The 21,644-nt window shown below is 52.4% G+C and overlaps 6 protein-coding genes across 6 annotated transcripts; 2 read left to right on the top strand and 4 right to left on the bottom strand.

The window, feature by feature from the left end:
* Positions 1-86: 86 nt before the first annotated feature.
* efm7 (putative nicotinamide N-methyltransferase Nnt1) lies at positions 87-1,203 on the bottom strand. The gene is made up of 2 exons (XM_025719233.1): positions 950-1,203; positions 87-887 (listed from the first exon to the last, which is right to left on the bottom strand). Exons 1-2 carry the CDS (start codon positions 1,097-1,099, stop codon positions 270-272), a joined length of 768 nt encoding a protein of 255 aa, XP_025576174.1. The 5' UTR covers positions 1,100-1,203; the 3' UTR covers positions 87-269.
* Positions 1,204-2,035: 832 nt separating this feature from the next.
* BO80DRAFT_434003 (uncharacterized protein) lies at positions 2,036-2,419 on the top strand (the record flags this gene model as incomplete). Its single annotated transcript, XM_025720850.1, has 1 exon — positions 2,036-2,419. One exon carries the CDS (start codon positions 2,036-2,038, stop codon positions 2,417-2,419), a length of 384 nt encoding a protein of 127 aa, XP_025576173.1.
* A 2,212-nt stretch (positions 2,420-4,631) lies between these two features.
* On the bottom strand, positions 4,632-5,210 carry BO80DRAFT_353267 (uncharacterized protein; the record flags this gene model as incomplete). Its single annotated transcript, XM_025715655.1, has 1 exon — positions 4,632-5,210. The coding sequence occupies one exon, from the start codon at positions 5,208-5,210 to the stop codon at positions 4,632-4,634; it is 579 nt and encodes a 192-aa protein (XP_025576172.1).
* Positions 5,211-10,207: 4,997 nt separating this feature from the next.
* On the bottom strand, positions 10,208-12,407 carry BO80DRAFT_424212 (caspase family protein). Its single transcript, XM_025719232.1, has 7 exons — positions 12,066-12,407; positions 11,808-12,004; positions 11,348-11,758; positions 11,228-11,303; positions 10,865-11,182; positions 10,642-10,811; positions 10,208-10,589 (listed from the first exon to the last, which is right to left on the bottom strand). Exons 1-7 carry the CDS (start codon positions 12,164-12,166, stop codon positions 10,564-10,566), a joined length of 1,299 nt encoding a protein of 432 aa, XP_025576171.1. The 5' UTR covers positions 12,167-12,407; the 3' UTR covers positions 10,208-10,563.
* Positions 12,408-14,766: 2,359 nt separating this feature from the next.
* Positions 14,767-15,784, bottom strand: BO80DRAFT_44557 (uncharacterized protein). Its single transcript, XM_025721495.1, has one exon. The coding sequence runs from the start codon at positions 15,515-15,517 to the stop codon at positions 15,002-15,004; it is 516 nt and encodes a 171-aa protein (XP_025576170.1). The 5' UTR covers positions 15,518-15,784; the 3' UTR covers positions 14,767-15,001.
* fbx15 (F-box domain protein) lies at positions 15,501-18,284 on the top strand. Its single transcript, XM_025717694.1, has 2 exons — positions 15,501-16,133; positions 16,186-18,284. Exons 1-2 carry the CDS (start codon positions 15,945-15,947, stop codon positions 18,007-18,009), a joined length of 2,013 nt encoding a protein of 670 aa, XP_025576169.1. The 5' UTR covers positions 15,501-15,944; the 3' UTR covers positions 18,010-18,284.
* The last annotated feature ends 3,360 nt before the right edge of the window (positions 18,285-21,644 follow it).

Genomic DNA, 21,644 nt, shown 5'->3' with positions numbered 1-21,644 from the left:
TGGCTGGAGGGACGAACATGGCCGTTCGCAATCAGATTAAGGGTGATTTCAGAGCTACTGGTCAGATTGTGACCGTTATATTGGGTATATTTTCATGGCTTCGATTGAAGTAGGTTGTCTATCGACAGTGGGATATCCAAAACCCCGCTCTATAATTTTCATAATCCGTATAATGCAACATTCAATGTACTTTTATCTCGCCAGTGACGCCATATGCTAGTTCAACTCTTCCTCTGCCCAGTGAATCTCATATCCAAAGACCGTCCTTCTTAGGCGCTCATCCTGGAGGAGTTAGCAAAGTCAACCAATCGACGCATGACACTTACTCCCGGGTCGTTCTCAAACAACACATTATCCATCAGCTTCTCGAAGATCTTCGTCACCCGGAAGCCATTCTCCTCCGCCAGCGGGAAAAACTTCTCCGTCTTAGGCAACAGCCACGGCTCATACGGCGTGAAGATCACCAGCGCCACGGAATCCTTGCTCCGCTTCAACGTCTCCCGCATCGTCTTGATCAGGTTCGGATGCTCCCGATGACTGTATACCACATCGGCCATGATGAGCACGTCAAAGCCTGTCGCACCCTCAGGAAGGCGGGCAAACAGCGGTTCCACGGGAGCGCCCCATTTGTACCCGTCGACGTAAAGGGAGGAGGAGTTGGCGATCTGCGGGGCAGCCAGGGCAGCGTTGTAGCGCATGTTCTCGACGAGATCCGGGTCCGGGTAGTCGGTCATCACGACTGTACGGGCGCCCAAGATGGCAGTGACGATACTGGGGACACCTGCGGCGGCACCGATTTCGAGGACATCCTTCCCTTCAATGAGTGTGCTGGCCCGTTCTTCGATATAGTGGGAGCTGGTCCGGCCAGCGTTCCAGAGGAGGTTCCCCTAAGAATGAGAGCGGTTATTGTTTGGAACAGATGAAACAGGAGACATCAGGGGAAAGGTACGTAGAGAGGATGGCTACCGACGAGGCGCACGCGCACCGTCTGGCCGTTCAGCATGTGATGCTCTGCAAAGGTGGGCTCCGGCTCGGGCTCGTAGAAGCCCTCCGGGTCCTGGAACATGTCCCCCATGTCGAGGGAGTCCTCTTCTGCCATATTGATCAGGTGTGCGACCGGGCCCAGCTGACGGGCAATTGGATCAGATGAGGGTGGAATGTCGCATTGTGAATGAATGGCTCCGAGGAATTTCTGTATCGCGATTGCGACGGTGGAGTCAGTGGGGGAGCCGCAACGGGCCTAGCGCGGATGCAAATACCACTACATCACGTGTAGTCACGTGCAGTTAAGCCGAGGCATCGCCGGCGACCGCGTAATACGGTCACGGTACCTGCATGCAGGCAGAACGCCGGCAGAAACCCCGCGTGGGGTCAGGCGGAGAGACGGTCGCGCATACGGCCGGGTAATTGTCGGTAATACCTTTTCCCAGGCGGTCGCGAAATTTTCCATCTTTGCTTCGGTTTGGAGAATCAAGACTCGAGAACGAGACCATTCGAGTCGGGCTTCTTCACGGGGGATTGTCGATCATCGTCAACTGGACTGATCTCCGGCCGACTAGTTCGATGATTGCCCCCCCAGACCAACCCCAAACACGGAGTGCCTGTCGCCTGATTCAGATTGACCTTGCGTCCAAAAGTACGATATCTCGCCCATCCCTCACTTTCCGGTCCAGCGTCATCGTCCACTTATCACCAGCCTGACTTTTAGCCTTGCCGGACGTCATCCCGCGGTTTCTCTGGACGCGCCCCACGTGTTGCTGGCTTTTTCTTCCTTTCTCCTGTCTGCCTTTTCTTTCCCCTCTCTTCTCTCCTCATCACGCCATCCTTCCCACTCCAGGAGGAAGCTAAAGCGACGACTCCACCGGATCAGTCCACCCGAGACCTCTCCTGTTGGGCTGCGATATCATCCTGCCGTCTATCTTAGCTTTACTTCCGTGTCGCTCCCTCGTCGCTATCGCTAGCCGTCATAGACTCCCGCCTCTTATCGTCACTACTCCTTCTCATCTCGACCCTATATAGATATAGAACAGCAACCATGGACGGCTCTTCCCGTACGCTCTCTCCCTTCAACCCACCCCAACCAACCACACAAGTCTCTCCGGGGTACGCAGCGCAGTCCCAAAACACCTTGGGCCTGGCAGCCGCAGCTGCGGCGGCCGCAGTCAACAGCCAAACCACCATGCAGCTCCAATCTCAACCTCCTACTGCTACCTCAACCGAGCAACAACATCCCACCGACCTCTCCCAGTCTACCGCCGCGGCGGCAGTGGCCCAGGACACCTACCCGCATCAAATCACCGGGTCGGGCGGGCCTACAGCGACCGCCCCCTTCTTACGAGACTTTAGTCTTGTTGCGGAGGCCGCCAAACGGGCACAGATGTCCGTGATGGTGCGAGATTTGGAGAGCGTCACGCTATAAGCTAGCGAGGGATACCCTTATCGCAAGGGTGGGATAATAATCTGAGGGCACGGGAATCCGGACTGATATATTGATAGATGGTTGGAACCGATGCGATAGAGAGGGTATCTATCTTTTTTTATTTTCACTAGAGAGGGAGTGCGTGGTGTACATTTGCGCTTCTTTCATCTGGGCTGGGCTGGGTCGGGTGTGAATTTTTATTCGATTGATCATTTAATGCTTACCTAGGTGAGACTAGGATATCTATCTTCTCAGCTTTGCTTTGATTGGCGAGTTATTATATATTACTTATTACATCAAGTAGGTACAGGATGACTTACTCGATAGTCTGTGCGATGTATTGATTTAATCAGTCAACAGATTATCATAATCATGATCTTGAAATCGGACGGTCGGCATAAGTGGAACTTCTCCCCATTTCCCTCCCTGATCCTTTAATTATCCCAAACCAAGTAATCAATCAAATTAATTAAAAGCTTGACCTATCATCCCTCGTCCCCTCTCCCGTCCGCGCCCGAATAAATTCAAACCCAACCAGTCCAGTCCCTGGCCCACTACTCACCTCGCTAGTAGATAGTACTCCATCCAACACCGGAAATTACCCTCCCCCGTCCCTTTTTAATTCCATCTAGGGAGAGTAATCACTTTGTGCTACTTCTACAAAACCCCGTACATATACCTGGATTTCCGTCGAGACCAGCTACCTAGCTAGACTAGACTAGACTAGACTAGTTAAGTAGGTGGTTATTGAATACATATGTATGTAATCTGTCCCTGCCGTGTAACTACCTCCCTAACCTAACCTTGACCCTGCTACTTACTTCCCTACTAAGTAGGAAGGAAGGAAAGACAGGCAGGTCAGTTGATCCAGTAACCCATGTAGGTAGCCTAACTTATCTTTAGCTCTATCCCTGCTAAGTCTCTTGGGTTGCTTCCGGGCGCCTAACACGACGAATCAAGGGCCAGGATTGAATGTTCGGGAATGTCGGAAGATGCTTTAGTGGCATATGGGGTAGGGAAAACAAGACAATATCCTGGTTACTTAGCTTAGCTTGGCTGCCTTCTATTTATGTATCTGTATTTGTGTTTGTATCTCTTGTATCTGTGTATTGGGTATGGGTATGGGTATGGGTATTGGTAAATAGAGGTAGGTAAAGTACAGTAAGAAGGATAATCTGCATGCGCTGTCAAAAATTATCTCCCGTTACCCACTGATCACTTACTGCACTAGGTATAGCAGGTATGGCAGGGCTGGCGACAGGGCTGGGTGGTGTTGATTAGATAGGAACGAACGCGCAGGTCACGATAACGACAAGATAGGTATAAGTTACGGGATACGGTTAGGGGCGGAGGAAAGGCGGAGGACAGAGAGGGGTAAGTGATAGTGATAGTGATTGTTGATAGGTGGTGATAAGTGTTGATAGTGATAGGAGGTATGCAGGTACGCGGGTAGGATAGGACTGGTCATCGTTTAGACATGGTGCCTGTGCCTGGCATGGATACACGTCACTGGATAATTGATAGATACTATCTATCAAAGGAATATGGTGAGATGTTTAGGTATTGTGAACCAATCTTCTATGATAACCGGTAAATGCACAGGCAAGCTAAACCAAATCTATAGGAACAGGTAAATGGAGAAAGAAAAAACATACAATGCCGTGATGAGGTATCAATGGGTACCATATACATGTTTCTATATACACTCGTATACCCAACCTAAAGCCAGGTACGTATATAAATACATGCTTATCGGAGGATGTTCTCTTAGCAAGGAAGCATTAGATGAAGCCGATACCGAGGGAAATCCGACAAAACTCAAAAACAAGACCAGATGATTAACACCGAACACCGAGCTAATGCGGACACCCGACCTGTAGTATGTAGATAGAATGAAATGTATTGATATGAAAAGAAATGATCCGGTAAGGAGGGAAGAAAGAAGATGGTATGAGAATTGAAAGATGAAGAGGTAATTTGAAAGGAAGGACTTTTGACTGGTATTAGAAAGGATCGAATGATGCTAGCCTCGCCGTGCTGAACTCCGATTATAAAGATGCATGTTGGGTTCGTAGTGCTTGCTGGGTTGGGATGGGTCGGTGCGATGGTTCTGGTAAGAGGGCGGTGGAGTCGGCTCTATGATTAACTCTCGTCGTGTCGATCAATTAGGGTAATGTGGTGATATGATGCAATATTGCGAATAAATGGTGCTTTAGATCTGAGTCGACGCCCCGATCAAATTGGGCTGGGAGATGCTCCCGGCTTGACCCGGCGTGAGCTTCTTTTGCCGTCTCGACCCGAAGATGGACAACCGCCGACTGAGCTTTCTGGAGGGATCAACCGAAAGTATCGAGAGTGGACGGGACTTCGGAGGCCGGGGTTCTGTCGACACGGGCATGTCCATGGACGGCGAGGAAATCGACCCGCTGGATCCCGGGATCTCGTCGATCCCGAATATGGACTGACGGCGCTTGGTCCGGAGCTTCTCGCTGCTGGTCTGGAGCGTAAAGTCCTCCTTGATGTCGTCGAGGGCGTGGGAGAAGCGACGTAGCAGCCTCGGTTTCTCAGCAATGGAGGGGGCGCGCTCTTCCAGGCCGTACATCTGCAGAGGGGTCGAGTCCGGGATGTCTTCCCTCACGGGCGTGGAGTAGTAGCGGGGAATCTTGTAGTGCTCGGGACGACGGCGGGGAGCAGGAGGGAACCACACATGGTGGCCATGAGGAGGATGTTGGGAGACGGGGCTGCCGGAATAGGAGGAACGAGAGGAGTCGGTTGATGAGGAGGTCAACATCATTTCTTGGTGTGAGTGGGTAGCAAACGGAGGACGAGGGGACGAAACGATGGACAGTATGGCAGCAACTCCCAGGACAGAGGAATGGAGTGGTGGAATGCAATGGCTCAGGGATGTGCCGAGGAGGCTGATGGCGATAGTAAAAGGGAAAAAAACGACGGAAGATGGCGCCAGGCAGGGGAAACGAGAGAATGGGGAGCGGTTCGCAGTTTGGCCCTTCTCCAGACAAGTCAGACGGTTCGTCTGATCTCGGTGTAGGGATGGGATGGGATGGGGGTTAAAAAATACTTAATACAGGACTATAATTATAGCACTTCCACACTAGGGGACGAAAAGTGGGGACTCCGGAGTATTCACTGGCTTGATACCAGTTACAGACAATGGATACCTTCGTTACCTGCAGCGGTAATTCCCGTGTAACCGTCCCATCGTATGGTCTTTGTTCATTCCCCTTTGTTGCTGGCGGACCACCATTGACCAGAGTTTTCTGCCATCGCTGGAACGGTGCTCTCCGGTGGTGCTCCGAGTTGGAGTCGGGTTTGGTTGCTCGTGGACCGGCTCCAACTAGCATGGAGAACTATGCTCTGCGTCGGAAAAATCCTAGTCGGCAGAATCCTACCTGGATAGTACTCTTCGATGGTCTTCCATCCGTATCAGATCCCTGTCCTGTCTAACCGCCGTTTGCCCTGGCTAGGAACCCAGCCGATTGGAGTGAGCCAACCGCCGTCACTTCTGGATGACGCGGCAATTGAGGCGTCCACCAACGAGGCCCAGACGGTGGTTGACAGGTTGATGGCCGGCAGTCTGGTGTTCTATGGATAGATATCAAGCTGAAACATGCGTTGGAGCATCGCTTGTGCAGCGCCTGCGTATGCGGATGATGTACACGCTGGTGGTCCATGGACCCATTCCCGACCATCATCCCACCGGACACAGCGGGTTATTCCAAGCGACGCCATTGGATCGGCCAGGAATTGCTTGAAAGGCGATTTGATGCTGGGAGGGGACTAAGGGTAGGCATCAATAATCCAGCATGATGAGTTCTGGTAGGCCATTCGGTCGGAATGGCAAGATGCCACTACTAGTAGTGTGGGTGGTAACGTCTGTGTATTGCGGGCTGACAGGACCCCTCGGTACGGCGGCGATACCTGCATCCAATGGACATCGGGACATAACTGGAACATAAACGGGCAACACCCTGGTCCTCCCAGACTCAGTCCGTAGTACTAATGCGAAAGAATAATCAGAAGAATAATCAGTGTAAACCCCACAGGTGCAAAGCTAAGCAGCTAGCGTGGAGGTGCAGAGCCAGCCACATTGCCCGTTGCCTGCAAGGTGAAACCGCGTCCTCCAGCGACTAATCAGATGCGGCCACTAGCGCCGAATCGGGGCTGGGGCATGATCTCATCGGGTCCTCACGGCTTCCCAGCGGTGGGGCCCGGACACGGGCATGTGCCCAGCTTTGCACAGGCATTGGCCGTGAGCTGACTTGGGCTTAGGACCGAAGGTTGGCGGTTTCTAGCGACTCCTCCCACTGTCCCCCAGTCCGCATTCCTGCTCGCTAAATTGCTGCCACTTACTCGTAGTACCCGAATGGTTGGCTGCACTATCCCTAGAACAGTAGGTCAGGGAAATGAGCACCGAGGGTTCGCCCCCCCGTTCATGAATCGTTCTGGGGAAGGGGGCTTCCCTGGGAGAATTGCGGCGTATTGCGCAATCCATGGTTGGCTTAGGTGTGCTGCGGCCCTCCCTGAAAGTGCTGAACCCGGAGGAGCGGAATGGGGCCATGTCTTGCGCCATTGCCAATGGCTGTGGGCCAAGCCTGGGCGGCAGACAGCTGGACATTTTCACCAACTTTAATGACCCCGATCAGCCGTGGTTCGCCGATCACGGCACCTTATTCATTATTGACATGATATCTGCGGCTCCCTGGATGGTCGTATTGGACCTCCCAAGTCCCATGGTGGTATGGTTGGCTCCCGATGACCGGTTGCCAGGTCGTCCCTACTACAGAGGCTTCCTCACCGCAATCAATCAGGCAAGCGAGGCAAATGCTGTCCTTCGTTCCTACTTAACACGGAAACCAACTCCGATCCGAGCCGGCCAGCAAGCAAGCGTGGATCGCATACGCCTCATCCACAGCTTCCAGTCACCACCGTACTATGTACAGCACCCTTCTGCGATGTCTCACCTGCACCAATACCAAGCTTCGTCATTCGCGAGGTACCGCTCGTCAGAGTTTTCAACGAGTGGATGCGGGAGATCAACCGAGCGCTCCTGGTGAGCTCTTTTCCCGAGAAGCACGGATGATTTTTGACACGACACCGATTTGTTGTCACCAGGCAGAAGTATAAGGCCGGCCAGCTAGGTCGTCTGCGGATATGCGATGTACCGTACAGCCACCGCTCCGGATCCCCACCTTAGTCAACGCCTTCTGCTCATCCTCCGACCTCCGATGATGGGGCTTGGACCAAGCGCAGGAGTGAATGACGCGTTGCGTGTTTCGCATTGCTTCTCGCTCCGTATATCATGTGGCGAGCTCGGCCGCTTCAGATCCATTGTACTGTGACGACTGACCGGATCTGAGTCGCGTCCGTCATGTGGCATGCATTGGCCAGATGTGTGTGGATTGCGTTGTTTACGAATCTCGGATCTAGCCACGGTTCTGTTGAGCGGATCGGACGGATCACACTGATATTGAACATTGTGGAGTACCGGTTGCAATTGATTTTGGACTTCTCATAACTATTGTCCGAACACGACTGACTAGTGAACCTAGTTCCTATGCTGTGCAGTGATACTCACGTATAAATCCGATCTCGAGCCGGCGATGGCATGGCAATGGCAATGACAATGGCCTCACATGTAGTAGGCTCAGTGACTGAAGCGAATGCAGACACCAAGGGCATGCCGCTTGAATGTGTTATTTTGGGGCATGCAAGCGGACGCCGTTTATTGCAACATCCCGCTGGACCGACTTCGATGTTGCGGCTGTCTCGGCTCTGATTCGGCATGTTCAAGACCATGGCTCATGGCGCAGTCAACGCAACTACCAGCCGTGTCTGAGTCGCGACGTATCAGGCCTGGCTGAAGGCCTGATCCATCATCGCGGACCACAGCGTCAGCACGTACCCACCTCAGACCAGCAATCCCAGGCTCCCAGCAACAGATATACCCACCCATATGCACCATGCACCAAAGCTTGACTGCCTACTAGACTCCACTAACAGCCGCAAACACAGCTACACTGAACATCCAACTTCACCGCAACCAAGATCTATTCTTGGTACCTTGTGCTACAATGTGTGCGGAGCAGTATCAGACTGTTCTCATCCAAACGTGTAGACGCCCCACGCCCAGCCATCTCACCATAATCTCAGAATCATCGTGTTCTACGGAGTACAACAGTGCAGATCACGGCCAGCCTTACTCAGTGGTCTCCACCGGACCCAGCCACGGGATCGTACGGTGACTCCGAACATTCCACTCGACTCTGGTTTGGCTCTAGGTAGTGGAGTGTTGTATCTGATAGATTAGCGGTACGTGCTGCCCCTTATGCTTCCACACAAATTTCCTAAGCCCCTATTCAAAGTTGTTTGTACTACACCGTGCTATATACATAAGTATGTAATAGTATAACCCCCGCCCCCACCTCCCCAAGTAAGACAGCATCAGCATTGCCAAGACCAAGTGAAACAGGGGTCATCGGGACACGAGTGCGGAGAGGGTTGGCATTACCATGGCTAACTGCATCGGGCTATTGATTTATGTATGATTGATACTTGGTACGTACATACATACAATACTTACATTGCGGAGGAGCTGGTGGTAGGACAAAGTACTTTGCCAAGTCAATGCAACAACCAACCACAAGCATCACCTACTTACCACCTGATATAGCGTTCGAATAGATTCATCTTAATACATATATTATGAAACATCATACCCAGATTCTTGGAAGTGTAAAGCTAATAGGTCTACATATCACATACTAGTGTAAACGGACCCAGCCTCCCCTCCTATTCTCTGATACAACTGACCCCTCCGTAGTCAATAGATCCATCCATCCAATATCATCATCTCTTAAGTATCACATATAATTCGCCATCTATCTGTCTCCATGGCTACTAGTCGGCTTTTACTGTACTTATATCCCCTCGATCAATCACCCACTACAAGTAAGCGATCAAGTAAATTGCACATAATGTTAAGTAGGTAAATCCAATTTCCCTCCCAAACCAAACAACCCCCCAGCGAATCCTAGCCACTTACGAACAGGCAAAGCAAAGCAAAACAACGCAAAGTTAAGCTAAAGTCCTCATCATGAACATGTCAAGTGTAAGATGAAACTGGTTTCAACTCATCGGAATTACGAAACTCTCGTCACTTGATTAAGGTAGTTTCAACACGATATGTATATCTACAGTGATATATAATACAACTGAAACCACCACCACAACAACCCTCGAGCGACACCATAAGGAGAAAAAAAAAGGATAAGGAAAAAGAAAGAAACAAGCAAGGCAGAAAAGAATTCTCCGAAACAAGTCCACATAGCCCAATGAACGATACAAAATAATTCCCCAGGACAACAACCTATTCCAGGAAATGGGAATGAAGGACTCCATAGTCTAGGTCCGCAGGGCATGCAATAACCAGAACCACTCTAAGCAAATTATACAAGCAGGGCAGGTAGGCCAGTACGTCGTAATACCTAGGACTTCCGTTTGTTGCTTTTTAGAGGTTCCGGGGAAGACGTATAATGATATAATCTGATAGGTAGGAAGGCTTGGCGGGGCTAGTGGCTGGATGGGGAAATTGGACCGATAGTGTCGTGATGTTAGGTAATATATTGATGGACTCCGTTACGGAGTATGTGGAGTGGAGTCGATGGATTGGATTGGATTGGGTATGGGGTATGGAGGACTGGATATTGTGGAATGGGATGGAATGGGGGACTATGGGTTAGGGAGGTGGTTGTATTGTATGGAGTCTACGGAGTAGAGAGGGGTTGATATTGGGTTGTTTGAATGGGTGTTGAAGGGTTGAGTGGATAGTCGAAATGATGGATTGTAATAGTAAAAAGTGACAGGTTGGTTTACTGCCAAGAAACTATCACTTCACCCAATCCCAAAAGTGGCGTGCGGAGCTGGTGGCGCAGCTGGTTCCAGTCCAATCCAACCTGTATACGGAGGAGTAAAGTGCATATACTCCGTATGCCATTCGGTAATTTAGTAATACCGAGTTACTGTCATAAATACTGATCATCCCAAACTCCAAGTTCAAAACTCTGTATATGCAATGTAGTGACATCAACAAACCAGCTCGCTATGCATCATGTCGCGTGATCGTATCACATCACAAAAAGCAAATTGGTATCTAGCGGCATCGGTTAGTCGGACTCCAAGAACTAGTGATGCGTTGCACCCACCTAAAGGATGACTGCAGCTCAGCTGCGGCTTCTGCGTGTACTTGCCCTCCAGTTCACTGCGGATCGAATTCAACAGGACCAGGTAGCTCTGGTTTGGTCGTTGTTGCAGTGTTTTGATGAATGCCCAACTCAGGGCTCCCCGGGCTTCGCCGTCCTGAAAGGTGTCCGCACTGTGGATGTGAGTGGTGGGTGAGAGATAAGAATAAAGGAAGGGGATGCTTACGAGGTCTGGGTGTCCTTGGACCCGGAGAACATGACCACGTCGGCGGGTGACGTCTTTGTCATCACGGTTCGTTGGCGCGCCGTGTCGCCATTGGCCGCTTTCTTGAAAAAGCCAATGGCCGTTTGAGCGACGCTGCTGAGATCGCCTTTGCCGTAGGAGTTGATGGCGCTGAAGAGATCCATTGCGGCTTCTTTGGCCAAGTTGGGTTCCTTTAGAACACCTTGGGTGGAGTAGACGTAGGGAAGGTCGAGAGCGGTGCCGGAGTGGCAGGAGTCGAAGATTGCGGTTAGACGGACACCGGGTCGTAGCGGACGGACCCTGGGTTGTCAGTATTACCTCAGCAATATACGGAGGATGGCTTACATGATGGCGTGCATGTCATCGTCGACGATGTGTCCTGCGGTACGGTAATCCAACGGGTAGATAACGTCGTCGTAGCCTGAACTGTTAGCATACCTCCTGCAACCATTGGAAGTGACTTACCATCTTCCTCGTCACCATCGAGATCGGGCGTGCGACCACCGTGACCCGAGAAGTGGATAAAAAGAGAGTCGTTGGGCTGCGCGTCCTTCACCAGCCATTGCATGGCTCTGAGGATGTTGGCCTTGTTCGGTATGCTCATCGGGTTCGTCTGGTCATCGGTGAGAATGACCATGTCCTCCCTGCGATACCCGTACTTCTGGTTCAAGAATGTCGACATGTTAGTAACGTCGTTGATGCAGCCGCGCAGCTGGTTTGGCTGCCCGATGTAGTTGATTCCGATCAGCAGGGCTTTCCGCCGGCCGGTACAGTTCGAATACTGGAAGCGGTAGTTGGACGGGGCGCCCCCGCCAAAGTGCTGTGCCTCTTGCGGTGGGCGGGGCGGGAGGTTCTGGTTCCATGATGGCGAGTGGTCTAGATCGAGTTAGCTGACATTCATCATATTTTGAGGGAGTTTCATTACTGTGGTAAGACCGCGGATACGGCGAGGATGACTGAGGTGGCGGGGTAGAGGTATGGGGTTGCCCATAAGGGGAGGGCGACGGGGTCGGGTAGCTACCCGGAGGATAGTAATGAGACGGCGGGGGACCGGGCGGCGGGGAGTAATGAGAAGTCGGCGGGGGCCCGGGAGGAGGCTGGTATTGCCCAGTGGGCGAGTATCTGGGCTGGGTGGTCAGTGGGGGATTCTCCGAGGGGGTTCCTGGCGAGGCGGGATGCCTACGGGTACTGGTAGGATGGCGGGGGTTGCTGCCACGATTGCTGGCGAGGGTGGTCCCCAGACCAACCCTGGTGCGAGTATTGGTGGTGGTGGTGGTGGTACATCAATCAACCCGTGAACGAGACTCGATGAACGGAAAATGCGCTGCGAACGAAAGTCGCGATGTAGTCAATCCCCAGGGGAAACCGGGGTTATAAGTGTCAGCGACGAGGGGTGGGTGGGTGGTCTGTGTGTTTGTGCGGAGATAAGGACTCGAAACTCGATAGTCGTGAGGAGAACAGTGGGCGGTTCGAGAATTGATCCACTACGACGGCTCTGAAGACCCGATCTGAACCTGCTCTGGTTGTGTGGATGGACTTGAGGAGAAAAAGAAAAAGGAGGGGAGAAAGACGGTGACAGGCTGGGATTTAAGGAGGATGAATTGGATTCCCTGGCCCGTCACAGGGCTGGCTGCTGCCCCCCGTCCCCACTCCAGGCCCGCGGCGGTCATTGGCATGCCTGCACTGGCGTGGGTCGTGCACGAGGCGTAGGGCAGAGGCCATTTCATGGGATTGGACCATGGCAGCCCCTCTCGGGATTTCGGCAGTTCCATCATCCATCATCATCATCATAATCCTCAGCCTGCTTATCTTCTAGTCATCCTGAAGCCATGGTTGAATGGGAAAAGAATGAGTACTGGACTTGCAATCTAAATCCCCAGGTTCTCCTGAACCACCCTCGCGCCATCCACCTGACCAACCACCCTGTCGATCCATCCCCTTCCCTCCAGCGTGACTGGAGTAGTAATCTGGTCCGAGGACTCGTCGCATTACGTTGCCCGACTCCCGATAAGAGCCACTGCGGACCAAACTGCGGTCAACCCGTCCCTGGCCACGGCCAATCCGCTTGCCCCTTCCTGGCAACCTTCCGGAATGTTCGCTGCAGCCCTTCTTAGGCACCAGTCAATCCCATCCGGATCTCATCCAATGGGTTGGCCCGCCCAGGCTGGTCAGACTGGGCGGCCGCATCCTGATAGGTCTCCTCCGCCTCGGGTGGTCGGCCTCGGCTGGGGATGGGCGGGCGATGACTTCTTGGCTTGCGACATGGCGGGTAGGGCGATCAATAATGAGCTGTTCGACTTGGCCGGGCGTGGCTCTGGGGTCGAATTCTCAAGGTCGGTGGATTCAGGATTGGGGCACTGGAAGTGCGGGGCATGAGAATTAGACTTATTTATTGGCAACCGGCCTGGTTGCGCGCCCTCTTCGCACAACCAGGACGGCCTGGCGGTGTCACCTGACAGAGGCTGTCATCTGCATATCCCTGGCATGCTCGTCTCTCACCGTTACGCAAACCTCGCCACGGCTACAGTCAGCTTAGCATCACTAATCAACCAGTTCCCCCGGGTACTCTTCTGCTTCCTTCTTATACATCAGATTGCTCTTCTGGGGATACCTATCGTTTCAAAAGTTTGACCCCAAGTTTTCAGTGCGTTGGTTCCAAAATCCAGCATGCAAATACCAACATGCATGTGACCCGGATTGAAACCAGCGTATTGCACAGCACAGCCATATACGAGGTTCCCAGGCCAACCATGTCTAGCATTGATTGATTCGCTTTCTAGGCAGCCGGAGTATCAAGTCGACCCCTCTTTATACTCTACAGGGCCGCTGATTTTGCATGGGCGACAGTTCTCTCCGGATTACACTGACTCCGCACGACTCTCGGCTAGCCTTGCCTCTCGTGACCAACCCTTGGCGCTTTGACCGTAATCAGCATGGTGTACGCCCTTGACAGCACCGCAACAGTCATCAAACGAAAGCAAGCAGCAGGGATGCTCACCTCATCTTCCGCTCGGACTTCCATGGCCCCAGGATCCGTGAGATCCGGATGCTCTGTGCGGTTCCTTGGCCGGCGAGATAACCCTCTGCCCCTCAAAGAAGATTTCTGGATAACCCAGCATCGTGAGGCTGTCTGGTGTGATCGGCCATGATGACGACCATGCTGGAGATGTCACCACCATCACCAACCCCGCAATCCAAAATGGCGAGTGCTTATCTGGACCGGCATATATCCTATTGGCGACCGGGATGTACCACGGACCACGCGTTGTTGCACGCTTATGGCAATCGGCAAGGCTGTTGGCATTTGGCAAACAAGTGATCCCACCTGCCCTTGACGTGAGCGCTGACCCATCCAGGGTCCAGAACGCGACCATCCCTGGTGCGCCGATGTGGTCCAAACTCCAAACGTGCAGGCCTCGGGTCTCCGTGCGTCCTCCGGGTGTGCGCGGTACCTGTTTCAGGCTTCCCGAGCCTGTTACGCATGCCCGAGGCAGTGCAAGCGGGGTTGGTACATGCCGCGGGATGTCATCGGCCTTGTCACCAGATTGGCTCTGGAGACAGGGGATGCGTCGAGCAAACTGGGATCGGAGGATCAGGAGCTTGCTGGTGAAGGATCTTCATGCGGAATGCAGGATGACCCTGATGTAGCTCCCTGGATACGGTTATCACCCGACCAGGCTGACCGGTGAACACTCTGGCCCAGTGGCACTATGCGCGATATACGCACCCGTACGGAGTAGTGGTCGCCAGGGTAATGAAAGGGGCTGCACTAGTCGAGTGATCAGATATCGTCCTGGCAGCCTCATGGGGAGGCTTCGGCCTGAGGCAGGAAAGCGGCCCGCCAAGGGTGCCGTTTGCGGCGCCAGTTGGTCCCCATTTTCGGAGTAATCTTCGTACTTCGTACGGCGCAGTGTCCTTTCAGCCTCCTCTTTGGGCTCTTGGGAAGCTAAATTAGCTTCAAAGTTTCGTGTAGACGGTTGAGATTAAACCCACCGAGGAAAGAGGTCAGTAACCATGTTGGGCGATCGGGGGGAGGCTGCAAAGTCCGATCCCACCGGGCTTTCGTATCGTCAGATCCGGCCGCCTCCTTGCGTAACTCGGACTCTCCCCCCCATCAAATCATTTACGGCTTGGCCACAGCGCAGTTGAGCCTCCAAATCCGGTGAGTCGATGCGACCTGTCTTGCGAATCGCGATTCTGGCTGGGGCAGCTGCTGGATTGCTGGAGCTGGACCGATTGCCAACCCGGGGGGCAAAAACATGCTAAAATTAGCGGGAAATGCCACTGCCTAACAGTCACCAGTAACCAGTAATCTCCCACCCGCTCAGCTCTCAGTGGCACGGCGCACTCCAACACAGCCTTGCCCAGGTGTCCCCTGGTAACCCAGGGCAGGAACTTTTTCTTGGTGCGAAGAGGCTCGACGGACGTTAGATTGGTAACCACCCCCTTTGGGAGTTCCCGCTTGACCGCTGCTCCAGGGCAAGGATCATCATCACTCTTGCTGATGCCTGTGCCTTTGGTCGCACTTGTGCCGCTTGGACTACTGCTAGGCTCCTGATCCATCCATCCTTTCTGGCCTCCCTGATGGCATGCCGCCGCATTCCCGGGGCCAATAAGAGCCGCCCCCCCCCCCATCAGCCGTAATCCACTTTTCCCTTCTTTCGCCCCCGGAATCCCTCCCAAAGCTTAGGATAACACAACAGAGCCGCATCATCAGTCCAAGTTAAATCATGGGAGCTGGTCAACAGCTCCGGCCCCGACAGGTCCATGTGTCCATTGCATCATTGCAGGGCTGTTTGTTGTCGCAAACCTGTGTTGTCCAATAAACTTTAATCATACGACCGTGGATTGGTCCACACTGCCTATACTACAATTTTCTGTCTGTCCCTACCAACCGTGAATTCGGATACTATCATTCACTTGTGGGCACGGATTCATTTGCATCAGTCGATAACACACACGAGGCTGTTATACTATTATAATTGTCCCCTCACGCCCCAATCCTCTCCTTCCGATGGTATAACCTCGGTGTGGTGGTCGTGTTCGCATTCTTTGCCCGTATATGGTTCCCGGCCCGCGGGTCAGCATGGTCGTCTCAGCAATGGCCAAGAATTTGGACTGCATCCCATACGATGTATTCTACCAAGTGGCTTCCACCCTTGATTGTCAGGATCTCATCCATCTCAGTCGCGTCAACCGAACGTTGAACCACTTGATTCAAAATGAGTCGATCGCTCGCAAGGCCATTCAAGTAATGAATCCGTTCTCCTTGTGACGTATCGTGCTGATGCTGACACTCCTAGAACGATCTCCTACACACCAAGGAAGGGCAACAAGCAAGCCGGGCCAAGACTGGATACCGCCGGGCTCTCGGGCGCTTGTTCGACATCAAGGAATCCTTCGCTACCGCTCAGCCGTACTCGGCTTCCATTCTAGCCTACGGGAGTTCCTTTCTCTACAGCGATGGCTGTCTCTGTTACATCTACAATGAGGAAATTCGCCTCTTGGATGTGCACGGGGCCAGTCAAGTGGAGCAGGTGCTGAACATTCAGAACGTGCTGTCCCGTGCGATCCCGGAGTGCAACCCACGGGAGGACACGATCCAGATCGGTCTCATGTACTACAGGGACGGGATTCTGGCATTCACCGTCGAGCTGGAGGATCGACCCGATGCCTGGCTGCTGGCCATGGACATGCGCCGCAAGGTGGAACACAAGAAGAGCGGCCGACTCCGTCTCTTGACCCGGCTCCGACACACACGACGGTTATTTGTCCGACATAATGGCTCCTATCTCTACTATGGGACGCACACTGCCATGGGCGATCGAGGCTATCCGCAATGGGCGATCAATTGCGTGGATCTGAGAACCGGCCAGCCCACCACGGACAAGCCCGTCGTGTTGGAAAACTTCGCCGGGTGTGAGATTGGCCAGACCGTGTGTTTTGACATCCACCAGGATCACCTCTATGCCGTATCCACGCTGGTGGACTTCGAAGCGGAGGAAGTGGATTGGACCTCGTACTATGTCTGGCTGTGTCTCTCCCCCCAGGCCAAGGACCAAAGGCGACATATCATGCCCAACCGCACTTGGCGGCGTCAGCATCGCGAAGGCCCGATCAACGACACCTGGTCGGATCTCACCCTGCGCCACGATGAGGCCACCAAGCGCCTGATGATCCTCGAATGTCGCCGGGAATGGCGCGATGGCGGCAGTGAAAATGCACGCACGTATTACATGCAGCCCTTGCCGTCGCCGGCTGAACTCGCTCAGCAGAAGCCGCCAGGACCGGGTCCAGCGTCCACCGTCACGCCCGTGGCCCTCCCCGACGAACCCCTGACCCGAACCCTTGACTCCACCAACAAACCCAACTACGAGCCCCCGCGCAAGCGTCTGCGCCGACACTTCCACCCGGAATACGCGCAGGGCGTGGAGCCGGCCCAACGACGTGACTACATCCTCGCCAAAACCCAGTTCCGCAGCTACAACCTCTCCGCCTCGACCTTTGTCGATCTCGTCAACGACCCCTCCCCGGAGCGGCCCGGCAGCTTCATCTCCCACGACCGCCTCCGGGTCCGCGTCGTGTCGCGCAAACGCAAATGCCCCATTGACGAGGCCGGAGACGAAGGCGAGCCCGGCTTGCTCTTCCGCCCGGAACTCAACGACGCCGACGGCCAACCCATCGAGCACAGCGAAGAGCGCTACGCCTCCCGCGGGGTCAGTCTGTGGCCACCGGACGACGCCCCCCGGGAACTGACTCAGCTGCTCTGTCCCTCCAAGCGGTGTGGCTCCGTGCAGGCGGCCGCCGACGAACGGTCCCTCGTGTACTCAGTCGACCAGGACGGGCTGGAAGGAACGGGACACCAAGCGATCGTGCTGATCAATTTCGACCCGTCGCTGCGCCTGCCCGGCTTACAGAGGATGGACCTCACCCGCAGTGGAGCAGCGCCAACGGACGAATGCCACGGCCCCGTAGCCATGGAGAGACCGCGGATCGGAGCCCTCGGAGACGAACGGGTCGGTGTGCACACGAGCCTGAGCCGTCGTCGCGCGAACCAACCAATGCCATCTGTCCGCGAGGAGAGGGCCCTGTATCTGTCGATTCGCCGAGGGTATTGGCTTCGGTAATGCACTGCCTACGAGGCTGTGCTGGGCCGGTGAATTCGTGGATGTTCTGAGACAGGTCTCAACATACGATAATATCCTAGAATAGATGACCTAATGAAACACTACATTACTCTGATTCTTGTGGATATTGTTGTATTGTGGTGTCGGGTGATCGGACCGTAAGCTGACAGGGTACGGGCTGACGCTTACGCAGGGCGGTTAAAATCCACTTGAGATCGGCGTAGATTGGCTAGCTCGTCTAGAGCGAGTTTGAGCTACGAGAACTACTACTAGTCTACTACTAAGATTGCCTAACAGTAACGGCCCCAAGTTTACCAGATAGGTACTCCGTAGAGAAGCAGTCTAACCGCCATTCTTACTCCGTCTCCGTCATGTCCTGATGCGAGCAAATGAAACCATCGCAGCGAACATATACTCCGTCGCCCCGTGTCATATCGACCACCCACCCTATCCAACAACAGCGCGATACATAAATGGATAGATTGAGCATCATCATGGAAAGTATGATCACCGCACGCTCAGCCTTGAAATAAGGACTTTAAAATTTTCGCTCTGTCGATAACAACACAATGCATGAACGAAACATCGTTTCGCCCTTCCTCAACCTCCTCTTTTTGTTCAAGTACAGTTCTTTTTTCTTATTGTCTCATTGTTTATGCATCTTAGATTATTCGACATAAGCATGATTATATAGTATCCAATCCATGGACCTAGATCAGGTATACACATACACCTATACATACTATGTATATAACCCCCAAATTACCTCCCCCAATACCTGTACTGCCTTGCACCTCTACCCGTACCCGTACCAACTATAAGCCTTAGTAACACAACCCCCCCCCCCCCCCCCAAAAGATATTAACAGCACGAACGAACCCCTCATACAAACCAAGTGACTCCCACCTGCCGTACCACAGCTTCTTACCGGCCTGGCATTCCTGCAGTGTTACTTCCTCCTGACCCCTGATTTTGTGTAAGGGGTGGGGGTTAGGTTCTGGGGTATGACGGCAGTAGGAGAGAGATGCCTTTGGTTCGTTGTTCGGAGTATTTGCGACTTATCTGGTATGAGGTAGGGAGTGATGGATGGGAAGATTCAAAATACTATAAATGTTGATGGTGATTATATTGGCCTAAGCATGATGGTCTATAGGTAGATGGAAAGAGATACAAGCGACTGGGATGGTCTGGACAGTTCTCGGAGATGGATATATGCTAAGAAGAGGGGAGGGGGAAGGGGGGTTATCTATTGGATCTAATCAGCCACTGGCGGTCAGGTCAGACTTTGAGATCATCGCTACCATGAATGGATATAAGCTGCCAGCTTGGTAATAAAGTGTTTATGGTTTTAGTTAATTCCAAATAAGACAAGCGTTGTCCCTGATTAAACGAGAGTAGAGGTAAGAGCCAGAGTTTAAAAATCAGTATTATAGGAGGGTCAGGGCTGCCTAGCTGTATTTACTCCGCTGTCCTTCCACCGTTCTATTGGTAAATGTTCACTGGGCGATCTGCATCTTGATATGGCTGATCTAGAGCTTGCTCTTAAATTAACTATGTAGTTTTGAACTTGTTAAGGATCTGTGGCATGGCACTACGCAGGATAAGCTCAGAAGTAGGTTACTAGTCTGTCAGTGTAAGGATTATTTTCAGTCCTAGCATGAGCGATATACCCTAATATCAGATTCGTGGAATCTATTAAATATAAAGCCCAGAATATCATGTCTTCCAAGGCCAACTACGGGAAGTAGCTAGAAAAGAAAAGAAAAGAAAACGAGAGAAAAGAAGAGACGAGAGAACGCTTCTAATATCTAATTGTATACACACTGTACACCATTCATCTCCGCCATATCTCCAACCACAACACTAACAGAAATCAACTCCTATCCTACCATGTATCCAGGAACATAGTGAAAAGGGTCCAGATCCCCTATATCAGTAATACACTTTGAAATCACATGATCACAAAGAACCGCTCTTGTATAACCCCTTGATCAACTTCCACGCTTATTGCCATGTTGACTAGCCGGATGCCACCTTGCACGGAATCTGATGGAACGGAGATTCATAGAGATAACGATGGACCTACATAGGCGACTATGGATTAACTAGGAAGTAGGTGTACAGCATGGAGAAAGCTAGGTTCTAGACTCAACTGGGGCAGACAGTCTACATAATTCGTAGATATGACCTCGTAGTGCAGAATAATGAGAATGGCTGTTCAAAAAAAAAAAAAAAGGGGGGGGGTGGCGGGGTGATCCTATGTTCCCGCGGTATTGGACGATGTGCCTTTTCAGTCTTTGTTGTTCTTTACCTACCAGTGTCAAACACACTCGGGTTGGTTTGATATCAGGCCAGATGGATGGCACCAAACCTAAATACAGACTGTTTCAGACATATCACAATTCAAAAATGCAACGCACGATCAAAAAACTCGCCGATTCCCCGGTCCATCGATGTCGTCGATGAATCCGATGCGAGTACTCCGTACAAAACTTCAAGCAACGATGTCAAGTCTGAGATGCTCCCCTGGTTAATTATAGGTTCGTCAGCCTAGCTGCGAAGCTCTCGTCTGGTCGCATTATTCCTAAGCGCTGTGTGGAATGTTTCACAACTTTGATTCGAGACCTGTCGAGTCCAGGCTCTCGATACCACCCATGTCCAGGCAGGTACCAAGGCTGTGATTAAAAGTATTGGGGATTATGCTATCATCATCAAGGCGGTTGCGATCCATCTTTGGGGAGGCTTCCGGTAATGTGGTGGTACCAGCGTAAGCCACTTGACAGGTAAGATGTACGTTGAAGATGTGATCCCCACCAGGATATTCGTAACCTGATGCATCCATCACCAGCTGACGTCTCTGGTTGGTTAGGATGTGGCTGTGTCACATGGCACCTTGCTTTGATGCAACATCGAATGTCTGAATCAGACGCGCTGCCCAGCCAGTAACAAAGTACGTGATCCGGAAGAGATTTCCTTGAAAGCCTGGGTGGAATGAAAAGCAGGGTTACGTTCGGGCCCGTGGTGAGACGCCTGTTTAACGTCCAAAGTACCAATTTGACGGCAGTGATGGTGTACACCCTCATCCTTGGAGACTGGATGAATGATGAGCAGTGCGTGGTACAATGATACAGTCACCGTACGGTCTCAGAGACCGGGAGTGTTAAGTTTTATCCAGACTCTATTGTGCTAGGAACTTTTCATTTGTCCCAGCGCAAGAGGCACCACTTGCGGACAGGTTTGTCCCGTATATCCGTGACATCCAATATAAAAGATTATACTGCCAAGGAGGCAGGGACCTCATCTAGCTCCTCCAAATATGAAATGTGAACCTCGCTAATTGATACTAGCACAGAAAGGCCTCGTCCCAAACATAAGATAAATTTCGAGTATTCGCGCGAAAAATAAAGTCCATACTTTGGTATATCTAGAAGCCCAACGGGTGAACCAATGAAATGGGAAATTGATTCCCGCTTCGCTCACAACTGCTGCGCAAACGCTATCGATCAGTAACTCCACTCTTGAAGAATGGAAGAGGAACAGAGACAAGATTTTGGCCCTGAAATTTGGTTGGGGGGGAGGATAGCTGCGATGCATAGCCTGCTTTCCGAACCTTGCAGTTCAGCCTCGAACTTAAA

This window comes from Aspergillus ibericus (genome assembly GCF_003184845.1).
Source record: "Aspergillus ibericus CBS 121593 unplaced genomic scaffold BO80scaffold_15, whole genome shotgun sequence".
NCBI lineage: Eukaryota > Fungi > Ascomycota > Eurotiomycetes > Eurotiales > Aspergillaceae > Aspergillus > Aspergillus ibericus.
Note: the sequence above shows the minus strand (reverse complement) of the source record. Positions and strands in the feature narration are given on the sequence as shown.

Coding starts and splice junctions, on each gene's coding strand:
- BO80DRAFT_44557 (XM_025721495.1), bottom strand. CDS start 15,517: ATGGGGGGGGGGGCGGCTCTTATTGGCCCCGGGAATGCGGCGGCATGC.
- efm7 (XM_025719233.1), bottom strand. CDS start 1,099: ATGGCAGAAGAGGACTCCCTCGACATGGGGGACATGTTCCAGGACCCG. Junction 888..949: donor TCGGTAGCCATCCTCTCTAC/GTACCTTTCCCC, acceptor TCTCATTCTTAG/GGGAACCTCCTCTGGAACGC.
- BO80DRAFT_424212 (XM_025719232.1), bottom strand. CDS start 12,166: ATGTACCACCACCACCACCACCAATACTCGCACCAGGGTTGGTCTGGG. Junction 12,005..12,065: donor CCGCCATCCTACCAGTACCC/GTAGGCATCCCG, acceptor CACCCAGCCCAG/ATACTCGCCCACTGGGCAAT. Junction 10,812..10,864: donor TCCAAGGACACCCAGACCTC/GTAAGCATCCCC, acceptor TCACATCCACAG/TGCGGACACCTTTCAGGACG.
- fbx15 (XM_025717694.1), top strand. CDS start 15,945: ATGGTTCCCGGCCCGCGGGTCAGCATGGTCGTCTCAGCAATGGCCAAG. Junction 16,134..16,185: donor TCGCTCGCAAGGCCATTCAA/GTAATGAATCCG, acceptor TGACACTCCTAG/AACGATCTCCTACACACCAA.